The 19419-nt window shown below is 45.2% G+C and overlaps 1 protein-coding gene across 5 annotated transcripts in view; it reads right to left on the bottom strand.

Moving 5' to 3' along the window:
- Nucleotides 1-19419, bottom strand: part of schip1 (schwannomin interacting protein 1) — a 763480-nt gene that overhangs the window by 218966 nt on the left and 525095 nt on the right. For 4 of the 5 annotated variants that reach the window (XM_068042156.1, XM_068042161.1, XM_068042160.1 and 1 more), the window contains exon 2: nucleotides 17813-18391. In XM_068042156.1, coding sequence (XP_067898257.1) covers nucleotides 17813-18391 — 579 coding nt within the window. The remainder of the gene's footprint in view (nucleotides 1-17812; nucleotides 18392-19419) is intronic. The other variant, XM_068042157.1, reaches the window with a different exon arrangement.

Below are 19419 nucleotides of genomic sequence, written 5' to 3'. Positions count from 1 at the left end.
GAAAGTGCAAGGGCCATTACTTCCTTTTTGGTGAAGATGTAACCCATTGTCTATATATCAACTTCATTCTTCCATTGATTGTAAGGTTCGGCTTCACAAAACAGCAGTGGAAAATCATATCCTGACACCTTACACCTGGTTTCAGCCATCTTTCTTCAAAAAAAAACTCCAAATACAGCCTATAACTCCAATTATAATCTCCTGTCTGAAAACAAATCTTAGTCTCCCATCTTCACTTTCAGGCAACCATCCTCTGCTACCAATGCTAGAGAAACTTTTGTGAAGAAGACACTGACACTAGGATGCTTGGTGGAGACTTTTTTCCCCAAAAATATACTTTATTCATAAAAATCTGTAAAAAAAAAAATTACAAAACAGTACCAAGTTGACATTCCAAAAAGTGCAACAGAAATCAGTTTTCTTCAATACAGGAGTGAGTTGCCTCACAACCCTTCCATTCCATTTTACATGCCATGTACATTTTACAGCAAACCCATATTTGGTGTATACATCCCACGGGGTTTCCCATGGGTCCAGCCCCTCAGTTCGCTATGGCGGGAGGACCTTACACAGTGGTCTTTCCCCATTGGATTAAAAGCTGTTTTTTTCCCAAAATATACTTCATTCATAAAAATCTGTAAAAAAAAAAAAAAATACATGACAAAGGAGTTCAAAACAGCACCAAGTCGACATTTCAAAAAGTGCAAAGGAAATCAGTTTTCTTCAATACAGGAGTGAGTTGCCTCACAACTCTTTCATTTCATTTTACCTGCCAGGTACATTTCACAGCAAAACCATATTTGGTGTATACAGCCTGAGGGGTTTCCCATAGGTCCAGTCCCTCAGTTCACTTTGGCAGGAGAACCTTACACAGTGGTCTTTCCCCATTGAGCCTTTGCAGCGGCTGCCCCAAGCTTTAGTGCGTCCCTCAGCACTTAGTCCTGGACCTTGATACGTGCCAGTCTGCAACACTCAGTCATGGACAACTCTTTGCGCTGGAAGACCAGCAAGTTTCGGGCAGACCAAAGAGCATCTTTCACCGAATTGATGGCCCTCCAGGAGCAGTTGATGTTTATCTCAGTGTGCGTCCCTGGGAACAGCCCGTATAGCACAGACTCCTGTGTTACAGAGCTGCTTGGGATGAACCTCGATAAAAACCACTGCATCTCTTTCCACACCTGCCTTGCAAAGATACATTCCAGAAGGAGGTGGGCAACAGTCTCTTCCCCACCACAGCCACCTCGAGGGCACTGTGCGGAGGGGGCGAGACTCCGGGCGTGCAGGATGGATCTGACGGGGAGGGCTCTTCTCACCACCAGCCAAGCTACATCTTGGTGCTTGTTTGAGAGTTCTGGTGATGAGGCATTCTGCCAAATGACTTTGGCAGTCTGCTCGGGGAATCATCCGACAGGATCGACCGTCTCCTTTTCCCGTAGGGCCTTGAGGACATTCCGTGCAGATCACTGCCTGATGGACTGGCAGTCAAAGGTGTTTTTCCACAAAAACTTTTCCACGAAGGATAGGTGGTACAGCACGGACCAACTGGATGGGGCGTTCCACAGCAATGTGACCAGGCCCATCCTTCGCAACACCATAGACAGATAGAACTTCAGCACGTAGTGACACTTGTTGTTTGTGTACTGCGGATCTACGCACAGCTTGATGCAGCCGCACACGAAGTTGGTCATCACGATGGGGGCGACGTTGGGTACATTTTTCCCGCCCTTATCCAGAGGTTTGAACTGCAGGTCCCTCCGACCCCAGTCCATTTTGGATCCCCAGATGAAGCGGAAAATGGCTCGGGTGATCGCCACGGTGCAGCAATGGGGTATGGGCCAGACCTGCATCACGTACAGCAACAATGTGAGCGCCTCGCACCTGATGACCAGGTTCTTACCCACAATGGAGAGAGATCGCTGCTCCCACATGCTCAGTTTATGGTGTACCCTGGCTACTCGCTCCTTCCAGGTTTTGGTTCAAGCCCCAGCCCTTCCGAACCATATCCCCAGCACCTTCAGGTAGTCTGACCTGACGGTGAAGGGGACAAAGGATCAGTCAGCCCAGTTCCCAAAGAACATGGCCTCGCTCTTCCCGTGGTTAACTTTGGCTCCCGAGGCCAGTTCGAACTGGTCGCAGATGCTCATCAGTCTCGAACGGACAGCGGATCTGAGCAGAAGATGTCATCCATGTACAGGGAGGTTTTAACCTGAGTGCCTCCACTGCCTGGGATTGTCACCCCTGTTATGCTCGCATCCTTCCTAATAGACTCAGCAAAGGGTTCAATACAGCAAACAAACAAGACCGGGGAGAGAGGACAGCCCTGTCTGACTCCAGATTGGATCGGGAAACTTTCCGATTCCCACCCATTGATTGAGACTGCGCTACTGATGTTTGTGTAAAGCAGTTGGATCCAATTGCAGATTCCCTCCCCAAACCCCATTTTGGAAAGCACGTCCATCATGTAGGTGTGCGATATCCTGTCAAAAGCCTTCTCTTGGTCCAGGCTGATGAGGCAGGTGTCCACCCTCCTGTCCCGTACATCGGCGATCGTATCCCTGAGTAGCGCAAGACTATCAGAGATCTTCCTGCTGGGTACAGTGCAGGTCTGGTCAGGGTGAATCACCAACTCCAGAGCAGACTTGACTCGACTGGCGATGACTTTGAACAGAATCTTGTAGTCAACATTAAGCAGTGAGATGGGCCGCCAATTTCTGATTTCTGCCCTCTTCCCCCTTCCGCTTGTAGATGAGGGTGATGATGCCTTTCCTCGTAGATTTTGACATGCTGCCGGCTCAAAGCATACTCTCGTATACTTCCAGCAGGTCTGGGCTGACCCAGTCCCACAGGGCCGAATACAACTCAACCAGTAAACCATCACTTCCAGGAGTTTTACTCGTCTCAAAGGACTTGACGGCCTTTGTCAGCTCGTCCAGAGTTAGCGCCTTGTCCAGTCTCTCCCTCATGCTGTCATCTAAGATCTCTGTGATAGATGACAGAAAGGACTGAGAGGATCTGCTGTCTGTGGGCTTCACGGCGTACAGCCCAGCGTAAAAGGATTTGCTGATCCTTAGTATGTCGGACTGCAAAGACGTTACCGAGCCATCCTCTTCCTTCCGGCTGCTGATAACAGAGCTCTCTCTTTGTACCTTTTGGAAGAAGTAACGCAAGCACGTCTCATCCTGCTCAATGGAGCGGACTCTGGACTGGAATATGATCTTGGAGGCCTCCGTGGCAAAGAGCAAGGCCTGCTGGCTCTTCACCTCATGGAGCTCCTCCTTGACCTCGACCCCCATCGACTGCATGCGGAGCAGATTTTGCATACTTTTCTGGAGTCGGGACATTTCCCTCTGTCTCTCTCTCGCCCTCTGAACACCTTTGAAGATAAAGAACCTCTTGATGTTCTCCTTGATCGCCTCACACCAGTAAACTGGAGACTCAAAGAGGTGTTTCACGGTTCTCCAACCTTTGTAATCCCTTTTGAGTTCCTCAACGTTCTCTGCGGTTAGCAGTGTAGCATTGAACTTCCATGTTCCCCTGTCAACCCGCTGGTCATCCTGTAAGTGACAGTCAGCCAGTAAGAGGCAGTGGTCAGAGAAGAACACTGGCTTGACATCGGTGGATCTGACCGTGACAGCATGGGACACAAACAGGAAGTCAATCCTGGAACAGGCAGACCCGTTCGATCTTGACCAGGTGTATCTACGCTGCGCATCTTCTGCAGGTTTGCTGAAGACGTCGTGCAGCTTGGCATCTTTTACTGTTTCCATTAGGAATCTGGACGTAGCGTCCAGTTTGCTGTCGTCACTGCCAGAACGTCCAGCTGCATCGATGATGCAGTTGAAGTCACCGCCTATGATGACCGACCTGGACATCGCCAGTAGCAGTAGGAGCTGCTGGAAGACGGTCAGCCGCTCGCTGCATTGAACTGGGGTGGACACGTTGATCAACGGGAGCGGAGCACTGTTGTACATTACATCTGCTACGAGGAGGCGACCGCCCACCACCTGCTTAACTTCGGAGATGGTGAAGTTACCTCCCCGCAGCAGAATACCCAGGCTGGAGGAACGGGAATCATTACCCCCTGACCAGATCAATGGCTTGTGGGACCACCATTGCAACCACTGCCTGTAGGTGCTGAGGTGTGGTATTCCACACTCCTGCAGAAACAGTAGGTCGGCTTTGACCTTGGCGAGGTAGTCTAAGGTTGAAACACATTGCGTAGTGGATTTGATGCTACGCACGTTAATTGAAGCAATTGTTATACACATTTTTAAGTTAGTTGTTGCTTCCCATACCATTTGTCCTTGCTAGTCCCAGTCCTTCGGTATGTTCCTGCATACCCATAGTGTACATAAGCTGTTTCACATTCGTTGGGCTCAGAAACCCCTCCTGGTTTCTCATGCAGGGTTTGTTCCGCTGGGGTGACATCGGGGTGGGGGGATGGAAATGGTCTTGTAGGCAGCAAGGATTGGGCTGTCCTCTGCTGTTGGTATCTTTCCCCTCTGTTCCTCCTCGAAAACATCACTGCTCCTGGCTTCCCAGAGCTGGATTGCGCCTGACACTTCTTTGTTGTCGGTGTCCCGGAGCTGGGAAGTGCTGGGCGTGTCACTAGGTTCGGCACTTTGGGTTTGGGGCGCGCTGCACCCATCACAACTTTCAGTGCCCGGGGGTTGGGGGGCTTTATCTTCCAGCTCCTTTGAGTTCTGCCGCTTCTTTTGCAGGTGCCATCGTTCCGGCACTTCCTCGTCCAGTGAGGAAGAGCTGCTGCAGTCTGTCTCAGACGGTAGCCTCCGCTTGCCACCGGTTTGGGTGGTGGCCTGTTCTGTTTTTGGAGGTTTTTTCTTTGTAGTTTTCCTTTGTACCACTTGCCACTGACCAGTTTGTCCATCTGCTGCCTCCTCCTCCATTGATTCTGTCTGTGGAGGAAGGGTTTCCGGGCACAGGGTAGGTGTTGGGTCACTGGTTTCAGCTGCCTCCCCTTTCTTCTCCTTCTCAGGTAGACTTTCCTCGCTGCGGAGAGGGTTGCTTGTCGCCTTCCCAGCACCAAACGCATTCGTCGTTCCTTCTCCCGGCCTTTCCTTGGACCTTGCCGCCTGAGTATAACTGAGGCAGCGTTTGGGGCAGGTTTTGTAGAGGTGGCCTGCCTCACCGCACAGGTTGCAGCATTTACTCTGCTTACAGTCCAGGTCTGATGATCTTCCTTCTTGCAGTTCTTGCAGATGAATGTGCTGCAGTTAGCTGCCACGTGACCAGATTTGCCACAGGTGCGACAAACTCTGGGCTGCCCAGCGTAGTCCAAGAAGCCTCGACTTCCCCCGATAGCGAAGCTGGAGGAAGGATGGACGATGGCTCAGTTGGCATGGACCTTCAAGGTTACCTTGACCTGCCGTTTGCTGGTCCAAATCCCAAATGGGTCCTTGACATCAGTGCTGCTGCTGGCCACCTCGACGTACCTGGCAAGAAAGGGGAGTACATCCACCACAGGAACATTGGGCTTGTAGAGGTGAATTGTCACCACCCGGTCACGTTGTGACAGCAGCATGAAGAGTGGCTCCACTGTGAGGAACGACAGTGGCGCCTGATTTCCCTTCTCCTTGAACACCTTCAGGAACTTGATGCATCCCGCCACATTCTTGAACGTCATGTCGAAATATCCACTGCTGGGGAAGCCCTGCAGGCAGAAGTTGTCCGTAGCTTGGAATCCACAGCAATTGATGAGGATTTTCTTGATGAAGAAGGTGCATCTCCTTCCTTGTCCTTCACCACCACCTGAACGGTGTTACGGATTCCCCGGCCTGAAGCTCTAGAATTGGTTCCAGCCATTTTACTCAAAGTGTACCTGGTACAGGATCAAAGACCACTGATCTTGGTCTCTCCCCTGCCAGGCAAGTCCCGTGTCCCACCAGATCTTTTTCTTCTTTCCAAAATATACTTTATTCATAAAAATCTGTAAAAAATACATGACAAAACAGTTCTAAACAGCACCAAGTCAAAATTACAAACAGTGCAAAGGAGGTCAGTTTCCTTCAATACAATCATGAGTTGCCTCACAACCCTTCCATTTCATTTGTCATGCCAGATGCATTTTTACATTTTACAGCACACAAAATGCTCCCGGAACAGTTGAGGGGTTTTCCATGGATCCAGCCCCTCCGTTCAGCTTGGTGGGGGGACCTTACACAGTGGTCTTTCCCCATTGAGCCTTTGCTGCGGCTGCCCCAAGCTTTAATGCATCCCTCAGCACGTAGTCCTGGACCTTGGAATATGCCAGTCTGCAACATTCGGTCGTGGACAACTCTTTGCGCTGGAAGACCAGCAAGTTTCGGGCAGACCAAAGGGCGTCTTTCACCAAATTGATAGTCCTCCAGCAGCAGTTGATGTTTGTCTCGGTGTGCGTCCCTGGGAACAGCCCGTAGAGCACAGACTCCTGTGTTACAGAGCTGCTTGGGATGAACCTCGACAAAAACCACTGCATCTCTTTCCACACCTGCTTTGCAAAGACACATTCCAGAAGGAGGTGGGCAACTGTCTCTTCCCCACCACAGCCACCGCGGGGGCATTGTGCGGAGGGAGAGAGACTTCGGGCGTGCAGGAAGGATCTGACGGGGAGGGCCCTTCTCACCACCAGCCAAGCTACATCTTGGTGCTTGTTTGAAAGTTCTGGTGATGAGGCATTCCACCAAATAACTTTGGCCGTCTGCTCGGGGAACCATCTGACAGGATCCACCATCTCCTTTTCCCATAGGGCCTTGAGGACATTCCATGCAGATCACTGCCTGATGGATCGGTGGTCAAAGGTGTTTTCCCGCAGAAGCTTTTCCACGAAGGATAGGTGGTATGGCATGGTCCAACTGGATGGAGCGTTCCGCAGCAATGTGACCAGGCCCATCCCTCGCAACACCGGGGACAGATAGAACCTCAGCACGTAGTGACACTTGGAGTTTGCGTACTGGAGGTCTACACACAGCTTGATGCAGCCGCACATGAAGGTAGTCATCAGGATGAGGGCCACGTTGGCTACATGTGTCCCGCTCTGATCCAGAGCTTTGAACAACATGTCCCTCCGGGCCCAGTCCATTTTGGATCCCCAGATGAAGCAGAAACTGGCTTGGGTGACCGCCTAGGCACAGGAATGGGGTATGGGCCAGACCTGCGCCACGTACAGCAACAACGTGAGCGCCTCGCACCTGATGACCAGGTTCTTACCCACAATGGAGAGAGATCGCTGCTCCCACATTCTCAGCTTGTGTTGTACCTTGGCTACTCGCGCCTCCCAGGTTTTGGTGCACGCCCCAGTTCTTCCGAACCATATCCCCAGCACCTTCAGGTAGTCTGACCTGACGGTGAACGGGCCAAAGGATCGGTCAGCCCAGTTCCCAAAGAACATGGCCTCGCTCTTGCCATGGTTAACTTTGGCTCCCGAGGCCAGTTCGAACTGGTTGCAGATGCTCATCAGTCTGCGAACGGACAGCGGATCCGAGCAGAAGATGGCGACGTCATCCATGTACAGGGAGGTTTTAACCTGAGTGCCTCCACTGCCTGGGATTGTCACCCTTCTTATGCTCGCATCTTCCTAATAGACTCAGCTAAGGGTTCAATACAGCAAACAAACAAGACAGGGGAGAGAGGACAGCCCTGTCTGACTCCAGATAGGATCGGGAAACTTTCTGATTCCCACCCATTGATTGAGGCTGCGCTACTGATGTTTGTGTAGAGCAGTTTGATCCAATTGCAGATTCCCTCCCCAAACCCCATTTTGGAAAGCACGTCCATCATGTAGGTGTGTGATATCCTGTCAAAAGCATTCTCCTGGTCCATGCTGATGAGGCAGGTGTCCACCCTCCTGTCCCGTACATAGGCGATCGTATCCCTGAGTAACGCGAGACTATCAGAGATGTTCCTGCCGGGTACAGTACAGGTCTGATCAGGGTGAATCACCAACTCCAGAGCAGACTTGACTCGACTGGCTATGACTTTGGAAAGAATCTTGTAGTCAACATTAAGCAGTGAGATGTGCCGCCAATTTCTGATTTCTGCCCTCTCCCCCTTCCGCTTGTAGATGAGGGTGATGATGCCTTTCCTCATGGATTCTGACATGCTGCCAGCCGGGAGCATACTCTTGTATACTTCCAGCAGGTCTGGGCCGATCCAGTCCCACAGGGCCGAATACAACTCGACCGGTAAGCCATCACTTCCGGGAGTTTTACTCGTCTCAAAGGACTCGACGGCCTTTGTCAGCTCGTCCAGAGTCTCTCCCTCGTGCTGTCATCTAAGACCTCTGTGATAGATGACAGGAAGAACTGGGAGGCTGTGCTGTTGCTTGCCACAGAGCTTACTCCTCTACCCCTAACAAACGCCAGCCAGCGCTGGCTGGCTCTTCTTTTCAGATACACATTTGAGTACAATTAACTAATCAACACCCAACACCTGTTCACTCTATTACCTTCAACTACTAGGTATTTAACATCCATGAACAGAACTTAGACACTAACATGGTCAGTTGGGCAGAAAAGTGGAAAATGGAATTCAATCCAGAGAAGTGTGAGGGAATACATTTTGGGAGGTGCAATAAGGCACATATATACACAATAAATGGGAGGATACTGAGTAGTGTGGATGAACAGAGGGACTTGGAGTGTATGTTATGATCCTGTAGGTTTTTTTTTGGAAAGAATGCAGTGTGTCTTTAAGGCTGGAAAGGGAGACATGCTGCTTTAAGGCAGCAAGCCCCAGAAACTGATTCTAAGAGTGCATTCTCGTTGCCCAGTATACAGCCATTCGGAGACTGTGATTCAAAGAGAGCATTCTCGTTGACGGGATTCAGCCATTCGGACTGAGCATCAAGAGATACATTGTTGTCGAATGGCATTTGAAACTAATTGAAAAGCTGGCTTTTGAGAGACAGACAGCTGTGTGTTAGCACCTGAAAGGAGTGCTCTCAGACCATTTAAAGTGACGGAAAAGAATTTAGTCTGTTTAGTTATTATTCTCTCTCAAAATTCTAAAAGGTCAAGCCAAAACAGAGATCTCTGATAATTTAAACTGAAGGAAGGGAAGGTAGACTGTGACAATCTTTTATCCCTCAAAAATTCTAAAGCCAAATTGATTCATTCAAAAGTGTTTGCAAGTTGTTAATTGTTGAAATTCATCACTGGAGAAGGAGCAACTATTTCGACTTCTGAATTAGACTACGGGCTGTTCTACTGTTGAATAACCTTTTGCTCCCCGTCAGACGGCTGTGAGGACTTCAAGCAACCTTGGACTGTTCCACAGGCGGCAGGAGTGTAAATCTGCAAGGACTCTAATTTTTTTCTGTTTTAAATGTTGTTTATTTCTTAGTTGTGTTTAAAAATTTAGTTTTTCTAATTTGACAGTTAATTTGTTGATTTAAAGACAACTAGTTTGGTTAGCCGCGTTTGGGGGTTAACAGATGGTACAATTTGGCTGGGTCTTTCTTCAATTTGGAAAGTTTAAAATGATATGTTAGGTGATCTCAAAATGTAGCTCAATATGTAGAGGATCCAACAAGGGAGGGTGCAGTGCTGGACCTAATTCTGGAGAATGAAGCCGGACAGGTGGTTGATGTGTTGGTGGGGGTGCATTTTGGTGATAGCGACCATAACATGGTACAATTTAAGCTTGTTATGGAGAAAGAAATAGACAAGTTGCAAAAAATGGTTTTGGATTGGGGGAGAGCAAATTTTAGTAAAATAAGGCAGGATCTGGCCAAGGTAGACTGGAAAGAGTTACTTGTCAGGAAATCTACAGAAGAGCAGTGGGGGGCATTCAAAAAGGAAATGGGGAGGGTACAGGCCCAACATGTTCCCTCTAGGGTAATAGGTAGGAGCAACAAGCCCAGAGAACCATGGATGACCAGAAACATTCAGGGTATGGTGAGAAGAAAAAGAGAGGCTTTTAGTAAATACAAGGAGAGCAAATCAATGGAAGCATTAGTGGAGTACAGAAAGTGTAGGATGGAGCTGAAGAAAGCAATTAGGAGAGCAAAGAGGGGATATGAGAAAGCTCTGGCTGGTAAAAGTAGGGAAAATCCCAAGATATTCTATAAGTATATCAATGGGAAGAGGATAACCAGGGAAAGAGTAGGACCCATGAGGGACCAAGGGGGAAATTTGTGGGTGGAGCCAGAGGACATTGGTAGGGTGTTGAATGAATATTTCACATCTGTCTTCACCCAAGAGAATGAGGATGTAGATATGGAACTTAGAGACAGAGACTGTGAGCTTCTTGAGCAAATTGTCATAGGGAGTGACAAGGTATTGGAGGTTTTGGAAGGCTTAAAAGTGGACAAATCTCCAGGTCTGGACGATTTGTGTCCCAGGATGCTGTGGGAGGCGAGGGTGGAAATTGCAGGGGCTCTGACCCTAATTTTTAATTCCTCTCTGGCCACAGGGGAGGTGCCAGAGGACTAGAGAACAGCTAAAGTGGTCCCACTATTTAAGAAAGGTTGTAGAGATAAGCCAGGGAACTACAGACCAGTGAGTCTCACATCAGTGGTAGAGAAACTATTGGAAAAATTCTGAAGGGGAGAATCTATCTCCACTTGGAGAGGCAAAATTTGATTCGGAATAGTCAGCATGGCTTTGTCAGAGGGAGGTCATGCCTAACAAATTTGATTGAATTTTTTGAGCATGTGACCAGGTGTGTAGATGAGGGTAGTGCAGTTGATGTAGTTTACATGGATTTCAGCAAAGCCTTTGACAAGGTCCCACATGGGAGACTTATCAAGAAAGCAAATGCACATGGGATATAAGGTAACTTGATAAGGTGGATTCAAAATTGGCTTAGCTGTAGGAGACAGAGAGTGATGACAGACTGTTGTTTTAGTGACTGGAAGCCAGTGTTCAGTGGCGTACCACAGGGATCTGTGCTGGGTCCCCTATTGTTTGTCATTTATATAAACGACATAGATGACTATGTGGGAGGTAGGATCAGTAAGTTTGCAGATGACACAAAGATTGGCCGAGTGGTTAAGTGAGGTGGAGTGTCTTAGGTTACAGGAAGATATAGACGGGATGGTCAAATGGGCAGAAAAGTGGCAGATGGAATTTAACGCTGAAAAGTGTGAGGTGATACACCTTGGAAGGAGTAACGTGACATGGAAGTATTCAATGAATGGCCTGACACTGGGACGTTCCGAGGAACAAAGGGACCTTGGCGTGTTTGTCCATAGATCTCTGAAGGCAGAAGGGCAGGTTAATAGGGTGCTGATAAAGGCATATGGGACACTTGCCTTTATCAATTGAGGCATAGATTACAAAAGCAGGGAGGTCATGTTGGAGTGGTACAGAACTTTGGTAAGGCCACAGCTGGAGTACTGTGTGCAATTCTGGTCGCCACATTATAGGAAGGATGTGATTGCATTGGAGGGGGTGCAGAGGCGATTCACCAGGATGTTGCCTGGGATGGAACATTTAAGCTATGAAGAGAGGTTGGATAGGCTTGGGTTGTTTTTCGCTGGAGCAGAGAAGACTGAGGGGTGACCTGATCGAGGTGTACAAGATTATGAGGGGCATGGACAGGGTGGATAGGGAGCAGCTGTTCCCCTTAGTTGAAGGGTCAGTTACGAGGGGTCACAAGTTTAAGGTGAGGGGTGGGAAGTTTAAGGGGGACTTGAGGAAGAACTTTTTTACCCAGAGGGTGGTAACGGTCTGGAATGCACTGCCTGGGAGGGTGGTAGAGGCAGGTTGCCTCACATCCTTTAAAAAGTACCTGGATGAGCACTTGGCACGTCATAACATTCAAGGCTATGGGCCAAGTGCTGGCAAATGGGATTAGGTAGACAGCTCAGGTGTTCTAATGCATCGGTGCAGACTCGATGGGCCGAAGGGCCTCTTCTGCACTGTATTATTCTGTATTCTGTGATCTGTGGAGGGATGGGATTGAATTAACAGTGTGTTTCTCCCACCACAATCAGATTCGTATATTTTGATTGGGGGCTTTGCCTGGAGAGGTCGGTCGTAACAATGTTCACAGAGCCTCAAAGGAAGCAGGACAGGTCCATAAGGTGGTTAAGAATCCATATGGCAAGTTTCTCTTTATTAGCCAAGACATGGAATATAAAAGTAGAGATGTTTTGCTAGAACTGTATACAGTAGTTAGACCACAGCTTGAGCAATGCATCCAGTTCTGGTCACATTACAGAAAAGATGTGATTGCATTGGAGAGGGTGCAGAGGAGACTTATAAGGATGTTGCCAGGACTGGAAAATTTTAGCTATGAGGAAAGACTGGATAGGCAGGTGGTGGCCTGTTCCTTTTGGTTTGGTGGAGACTGTTTATTGCTTGCTACAGAGCTTACTTCTCCACTCCTACCAAATGCTGCCAAACATGCTGAGTATTTCCAGCATTTTTGTTTTTATTTTGGATAGGCTGGGATTGTTTTCCTTGAAACAGAGGAGGCTGAGGGGTGACTTAATTGAGGTGTATAAAATTATGAGGGGCCTAGATAGGGTAAATAAGGTTGACCTATTTACCTTAGCAGAGGGGTCAAAAACCAGGGGGTGTATATTTAAAGTAATTGATAGAGGGGAGATCCAGAGGAAAGTAAGGGCTTGGAACTCTCTGCCTGAAAGGGTGGTAGAGGCAGAAACTCTCATTACGTTTAAAAAGTACTCAGATGTCTACTGAAGATCCGTGAACTGCAGGGCTACAGTCCGAGTGCAGGAAGGTGCGATTAGACTGGGTAATTCTTTGTCAACCAGCATGGACGCGATGGGCCAAATCACTTCCTTCTGTGTCATAAATTTTCTATGATTTCTATTAACTGCTTTGTCAGATTCCACTGATTGATTCTAAACTGAGGGGCAGTGATGAATTTGACTAATTTGCACTTTTGATCCACATAAAGGATTTGGAATATGAAACAGAAGAGGCACCAACACCAATCCACGAACACCCTACAATATAACTGCCCAGCCTGAAAGCACTCTCTTTCAGCCAATTCTTTATCCACCTACAAGTTCCTTAGGTTTGTGTTGTAGTCTCACATCTCAATTTTGTTTTCTGGAAATTTTCTTTAAATCTAGGCATATTCTATCAAAGTTTAACAAAGTCCATCTAAGGCGTAATTTTCTCTGAAGTGAAGAGAGTTGCTCAGCTCTTTCTGAAACCACGTTGGTTGCTATTTACTAGGGTACCTTCAAACAGGGACTGCCCCATGTTACTCCTAACATCAATTGGCATTATTTTGCCAATTGCTGATATGAGAACAATTAGGTGCAAGTTTGCTTTATTGCCTTTGAGATACATTTGGATGGTATATATTTGAGAATTTTAAATAAATTCTGCAAACGCATTCATGCAGTGAAATTCACTAAGACTACATTCTAAATTCAACAGAAAATGTGAACAGCACCCTCTACAGTTAGATATGCCAACTTACCTCCAGATTCATATTTAAAAACAGGAGCTTCTTAACCCTTTCAGCACTGGGCCTCAATTCCCAAAACATGCATGCAGATGTTTTCCTGTAGAAACTTTAAAGCTGAATTGGAGAATTTTAAATAACTACAGGAATAGATGTGCCTTACATAGTTATCACAATTCACAGTAATCTCAGATTAAAATTAAAAATAAAGATAAAATTAAAAATTAACAATTATTTTTATTTGCATCTGAAATGGCACCCTATACCACTAAGGCATAGGGATCATTTGCAGTACTCACTATCCTCACAAGAAGTCAAAAGTGACCAAGACAACAGATAGGGGGAATCTATCATAAGCCTCCGTTAACACAATTAGGATGCTGGTTATGATTCTTCCTTGAATTTTTCCTCCTTCCCCCTGCCCGATCTCAGCCATCCACTTTCCCACTAAATTAGCAAAAATAGATGGCATGATCCAAGGTTTGTAACTGAAGATTAAAAAAAATTTCAATTAAATCTACTATTTAAAAATAGGGTTACAGTAATCTGTTGATCAATGCAATTCCATACATCATTACTTATAATAAAAAAGAACACCAAGGAAAAGCATGGTAATAAGATCACTATCCTAATATGAACAAGGATCATTATTCTCTGCTTCCTCCCATTAGAACATGGGTATGACATTCATGAACAGCCTCACAAAAAGCTTTCAACAGCCGTTAACTCCCATTTGTACACTGCACACAGGACCAGCAGGGTTCCTGCCAAAGTAAAAGATTTCTCAAAAAGGATTGCCAATCTTTACACATTGAGGCAAGAGAGAAACTTTGGTTCACAACAACTTGAATGAAATTCATTTCACTGCATCACAAGTAAATTAAATCACCTTGCCTGTGCAAGATGGCCTAGGAAAATAAAACGGGAATACTTTTCTTCTGAAGGACAAGGGCAGTGCCTGTTTACTACTCAGATCATACCAAAAGTATTTTGTGAATGAAAAATTATTTTTTAAAAATTCTAACATTTCACATTTCAGTAGTTCAGATATTAAAACTCTGGTTTTGCAAACAGTTGTGTTCAATCAGCCTACCGCAGCTTTGAATAGGTTCAGTCTTCAGCATGCTGTCAGGTTGAACACTATGGCCAAAAGCGCATTGCCCTTTGGTGAATGGTATTAGCAGTCACTACAGAGAGCTCTAAGTCAGATCATCTGCCAACCCAGCCAGACAAGACTGAATGGTAATAAAACCAAACATTGTAATTGAGTTAAATTATTAAGAGTCTAGAAGTATCTGCTGTGCTAAAGTTCACTTAATCCCTAAATCCTGCAGCAAGGGTCTTCAGACTTCCTCTGCTCTCTGCAGTGGCTGATGGAGATCCAGTCATTGTCAACAGCAGCTCTTGGCCAACTCACCACGCAATTGTCTTCACCAAACATTCGGTGAAACTATTGAATTGTTATTCAATTGAAAACCGCTGTCACAAGCCAGAGATTTCCTCTTTTCTCTGGGATCTATAGGAAGTTCTTATTTCTTAGTACATCAATCTCACAAAGCTGATGAGTGTGAATTTCCACAGGGTTCTCCCGCTCATTTAAAAAAAAATTATTTATATGATGTGGGTGTCACTAGCTATGCCAGCATTTACTGCCCATCCTTAATTAGCAAACAAGGCAAAGATTTTTTTTGATAAGACACCTAATATAACGGAACAATTATAAAATCTCACTCCCTGTAGCTTTATTTGTTAGTCATTGGTCAAGTGGTCATTGGATAGACATATGGATGAAAATGGAATAGTGTAGGTCAGATGGTTTCACAGGTCGGCGCAACATCGAGGGCCGAAGGGCCTGTACTGCACTGTAATGTTCTAATTGTCCTTGAGAAGGACGTGTTGAGCCATCTTCTTGAACCATTGCAGTCCATGTGGTGTAGGTATACCCACAGTGCTGTCAGGGAGGGAGTCCCAGGATTTTGGCCCAGCAGCAGTGAAGGAATGACAATATAGTTCCAGGTCGGGATGCCACCCACAAGGAGTAAGCATTATGAAATGTAATAATCCTCACACAAATTCAAAACAGAGATCAATGCCCAGAATTTGGCAAGTTAAGTATTCCCTATGAAAATCAGAACAATCTCTTTAGATTCTTAATTTCTATTAAAAAAAAACTTTGTACTTGAACAATTCATGTATAAATAACTTCCAATGGAAAAAAATGTAGTTCCTGCAGCAGTGTTAAGCAAATAGATGACAATTGGGCCTACAATCGGGTCTGAGAATCCAGTTCCATCAAAAACATTTTTGACAGAAAAAGGAAAAGGTGGAACAAACAAACAAAGGCTTCAGATGGGCAACAGATTGCTGTGCTGTTAATCCAAATGTTTTAAGTTTGAAAACCCCATTTCAAGGGGTTGCTCCGTTGTTCCACCTGCTTCCTTTAATTTACACTAACAAACACTGAAGGTACATTTGTGTTTCTGTGCAACATTTTCAAGAAAAATGGAACATAAACTAAGACAAAACTTTCAGTCCAAGATGATGAACAACTCATGAAATGTGGGGTTAATATTTTTCAAGTGTAAACAATGCAGAGCTCAGATCCTCAACTAAACGTGAGTATTACAGAGCTGGTTTATTTGAATGGGTAATGCTTTACTTTCTAAACCAGATTTGGAAAAATGATCCTTTGAATGGAAATACTCTTCAAAATATTTATTTCCTTCCAATGCCAAATATGCTGATTGTCATCAGAAACACCTAAAACATCTTAATCCTTACAGTCGACTTAACCAAAATATAGTAACTTTTAGTATAAACTGCTTGGCTTTCCTACAGCTTAAAATACACCATCAAAACCCATGATTATGTCTGATAAGCAAAGTCCCGCAAGGCATTTTATCCAAGCATGAATTGTGTTCCTAAGTATGCATTAAAACAGCTATTCCTTCAACACTGCAAGTATTTCTCCCCCAAGAAGGAATTCATTAGAAATTACAATGTAAAACCTGAATCCACTTTGCAAATTAAAAAAACTACATTCCTTCCATTCCTGAATTTAAAAGAAGCATTTTCTAACACAGCTGAGCCTTGAAGATGCCCTACCCTGAATTACATCATCATTCTGAGCACACTGCACTATTTAGTAAGAATACTGTAGTCTCCTGCCAACATTAAGCTATTGCTCAGCACATCTCTTTTCCAAAATCCAACACATGAGGATCTTCAAAAGTCTATTAAGTAGCACGACACATCTACAACATCAAGCTGGTTGGCACTTTGGAAGCTGTCCTGTGTTTGTCCTTTCACACCATTATATAATCAGTCTAGAAAACCCTTGAGATTTGGGACACCACCAATTGGAAAGTTTTTTTTCCAAATGCAGTATGTATGAACACATGCTCATATACCCAGTGTTAGGTGGCTCCAATGAGAATAGAGAAGCAAACAGTTGCTGTTGAAGCTCCATATATTCAACTGGTGGAACTGTAGTCATACAATATAGTGCATATCAATGCTGTGGTCCGGAGCATGGTGGGAATGCACTCAGATAAGCTATGCTGCTCACCACACCTTTCCTGATATCTGCTAGTAAGGATTCAAATCAGCACTGTCAGTTGTCTAATGACCAACCACCTCAACTGAAGGAAAAGGTAAGAAGAGGCAATTGGATTCTCTGGAGTCTAGTGGCTTCCAAAATGACACACCCAACGATGAAAGACCACAATGATTATTAGACAAAAATATGTAAGCTTTAATTTAGTGAACCAAAAGGGTTAGTTTGGCTAAAGGCCATTGATGATTAATGAGCCAGGCTGGCTGACCAATGTTACTTGAAGGGGGATGATGTGATTCTTCCACAATCAGCTCCAATGCAAGCCCTAATGAGGAGGGTGGATCCAGCTTGGTTAGCAGTGTTACATAGTATTTACAGCATAGAAATAGGCCACTCGACAGATGTTTACCAGTGTTCTATGCTGGTAAGCTGCATGGATTTAGTCGGTTAAGCTAAAGCAATATGCACACCCCAGGGGCTCTTAAACCTTATCTCTTGCCAACCTTTGCCTAAAATCTCTGGAATTTGGCAAATACAGGTAGATTGTGTACACTTCATTTCTACCAAACAGAACTCTACTTGGGTGGATTTCTCAGTAAGTTAGTTTGGAGACTCTTAACAATGGTCATTGATACTCTTTGTGTGTGTCAGCTGATGGAAGAAAGTTGGAAAAAATATTGACTTCCCAAGACTCTTAGTTTTCTGCATTAAATGTGATCTTCATTATTGTGCACCCAATACTGTTCCAGGTATTTTACTTTCCACTGCATAATGATTATTGGGCTAAAAAATAAGTTTCCAAAGGTTCATGGGCAGCAAATGTTAATCTTAAAAAGTGCAAATAAATAATTTTGGAAAGAATCAACTTACTGATGTGAAGTTTGTTTTTGTCTGGCTCTGGTTTTGGTTCTGTGCTTCTTGTTCTTGAAACTGTAAACCTGCAAGGTGCTTCTCAAGGGCTTCCCAATCCATGGTTGGAAGCTGTTGTTCTTCTGTTACAAAAGTCGCTGCAGTCTCCAACTGGTTTGTGGCCACACCACCACCTGTTATTCGCAATGCCTTCTGCAGCTTTGGATGAGTCTTATTTCCTTTTCCACCTTGTTTAGTTGGTGCTATGTTGCCATTTTGTTTCATTTCACCTGGAGTAACATCAGAAGGTACTGGTGGGATGACTTTAACCTCTTGAAACTCCTCCGCTAAACTCCTGCTAGCAGTTTTAACAAAGCCATTGTTCTCAGTGTAGTCACCATACTCACTTTCCCACTCCTCTATCACCTTCTTTTTATATTCCTGATAATCCTCATCTTCTTCATAGTCCCCCAATGTGCCAAGATCCAGACTTGGAGAGGATTTGTGCTCAGAACATGGTGTCACTTTGTTGGAGCTTGTCTCAGAACTTGCTCGACTGCATGAATCACTTCCCAAATCCATACCATCTTCCCTGTAATCCTGAGGAAGAAATACAGTACAATTAAATGCAATATTATTTCGGACACTTTGCATAACGTTAAAATATTTACCAGAGTTAGTTCCAGTTCATTTCTTAAAATGACTAAATTCTCAAGTGTTGGCAGACTTTTCGAGTAGATGGCATACAACAGAAGTAGTAATAGAGGGAAACATCAGAGTGCTTCAGTGCAGAGGGATCTGGGTGTCCTTGTGCATGAATCGCAGAAAGCTAGTTTGCAGGTGCAGCAGGTAATAAGGAAGGCAAATAGAATTTTGGCATTTATTGCTAAAGGTATAGAGTATAAAAGTAGGAAAGTGTTGCTGCAACTGTACAAGGCATTAGTGAGACCGCACCTGGAGTATTGCGTACAGTTTTGGTCCCCTTACTTGAGGAGGGATGTAGTTGCATTGGAGGCAGTTCAGAGGAGCTTCACTAGATTGATTCCAGGGATGAGGGGTTTGTCTTATGAAGAGAGATTGAGCAGTTTAGGCCTTTACTTTCTAGAGTTTAGAAGAATGAGAGAAGGTCTAATTGAGGTATATAAGATGATTAAGGGGATTGACAAAGTAGAAGTAGAGAGGATGTTTCCTCTGGTAGGGCGATCTAGAACAAGAGGTCATAGTTTTAGGATAAGAGGTAGCAGATATAAAACAGAGATGAGGAGAAATTACTGTGGAATTCACTACCCCAGATGCTGGGACATTGAGTAAATTTAAGGAGGAGATAGACAGATTTTTAATTAGTAATGGATTGAAGGGTTATGGAGAACTGGCAGAAAAGTGGAGTTGAGGCCAAAATGAGATCAGCCATGATCGTATTGAATGGCAGAGCAGGCTCAAGGGGCTGAATTGCCTACTCCTGCTCCTAGTTCTTATGTTCCCGACTGGAAAGTAGCCCTTTGTGATTTAATTTAAAGAGGGTAAATTTTCATGGGTATAAACATTAATGCTGATTATCCAATGTTGCCACAACTCTTCCACTGCAGTTATAGCGAGCTGGAGACTTCCAGCAGAAACTCACACCTAAC

The sequence above is a fragment of the Heterodontus francisci genome, chromosome 11 (assembly GCF_036365525.1).
Source record: "Heterodontus francisci isolate sHetFra1 chromosome 11, sHetFra1.hap1, whole genome shotgun sequence".
Taxonomy (NCBI): Eukaryota; Metazoa; Chordata; class Chondrichthyes; order Heterodontiformes; family Heterodontidae; genus Heterodontus; species Heterodontus francisci.
The sequence above is the reverse complement of the archived record's forward strand: the minus strand, read 5'-3'. Positions and strand labels throughout refer to the sequence as shown.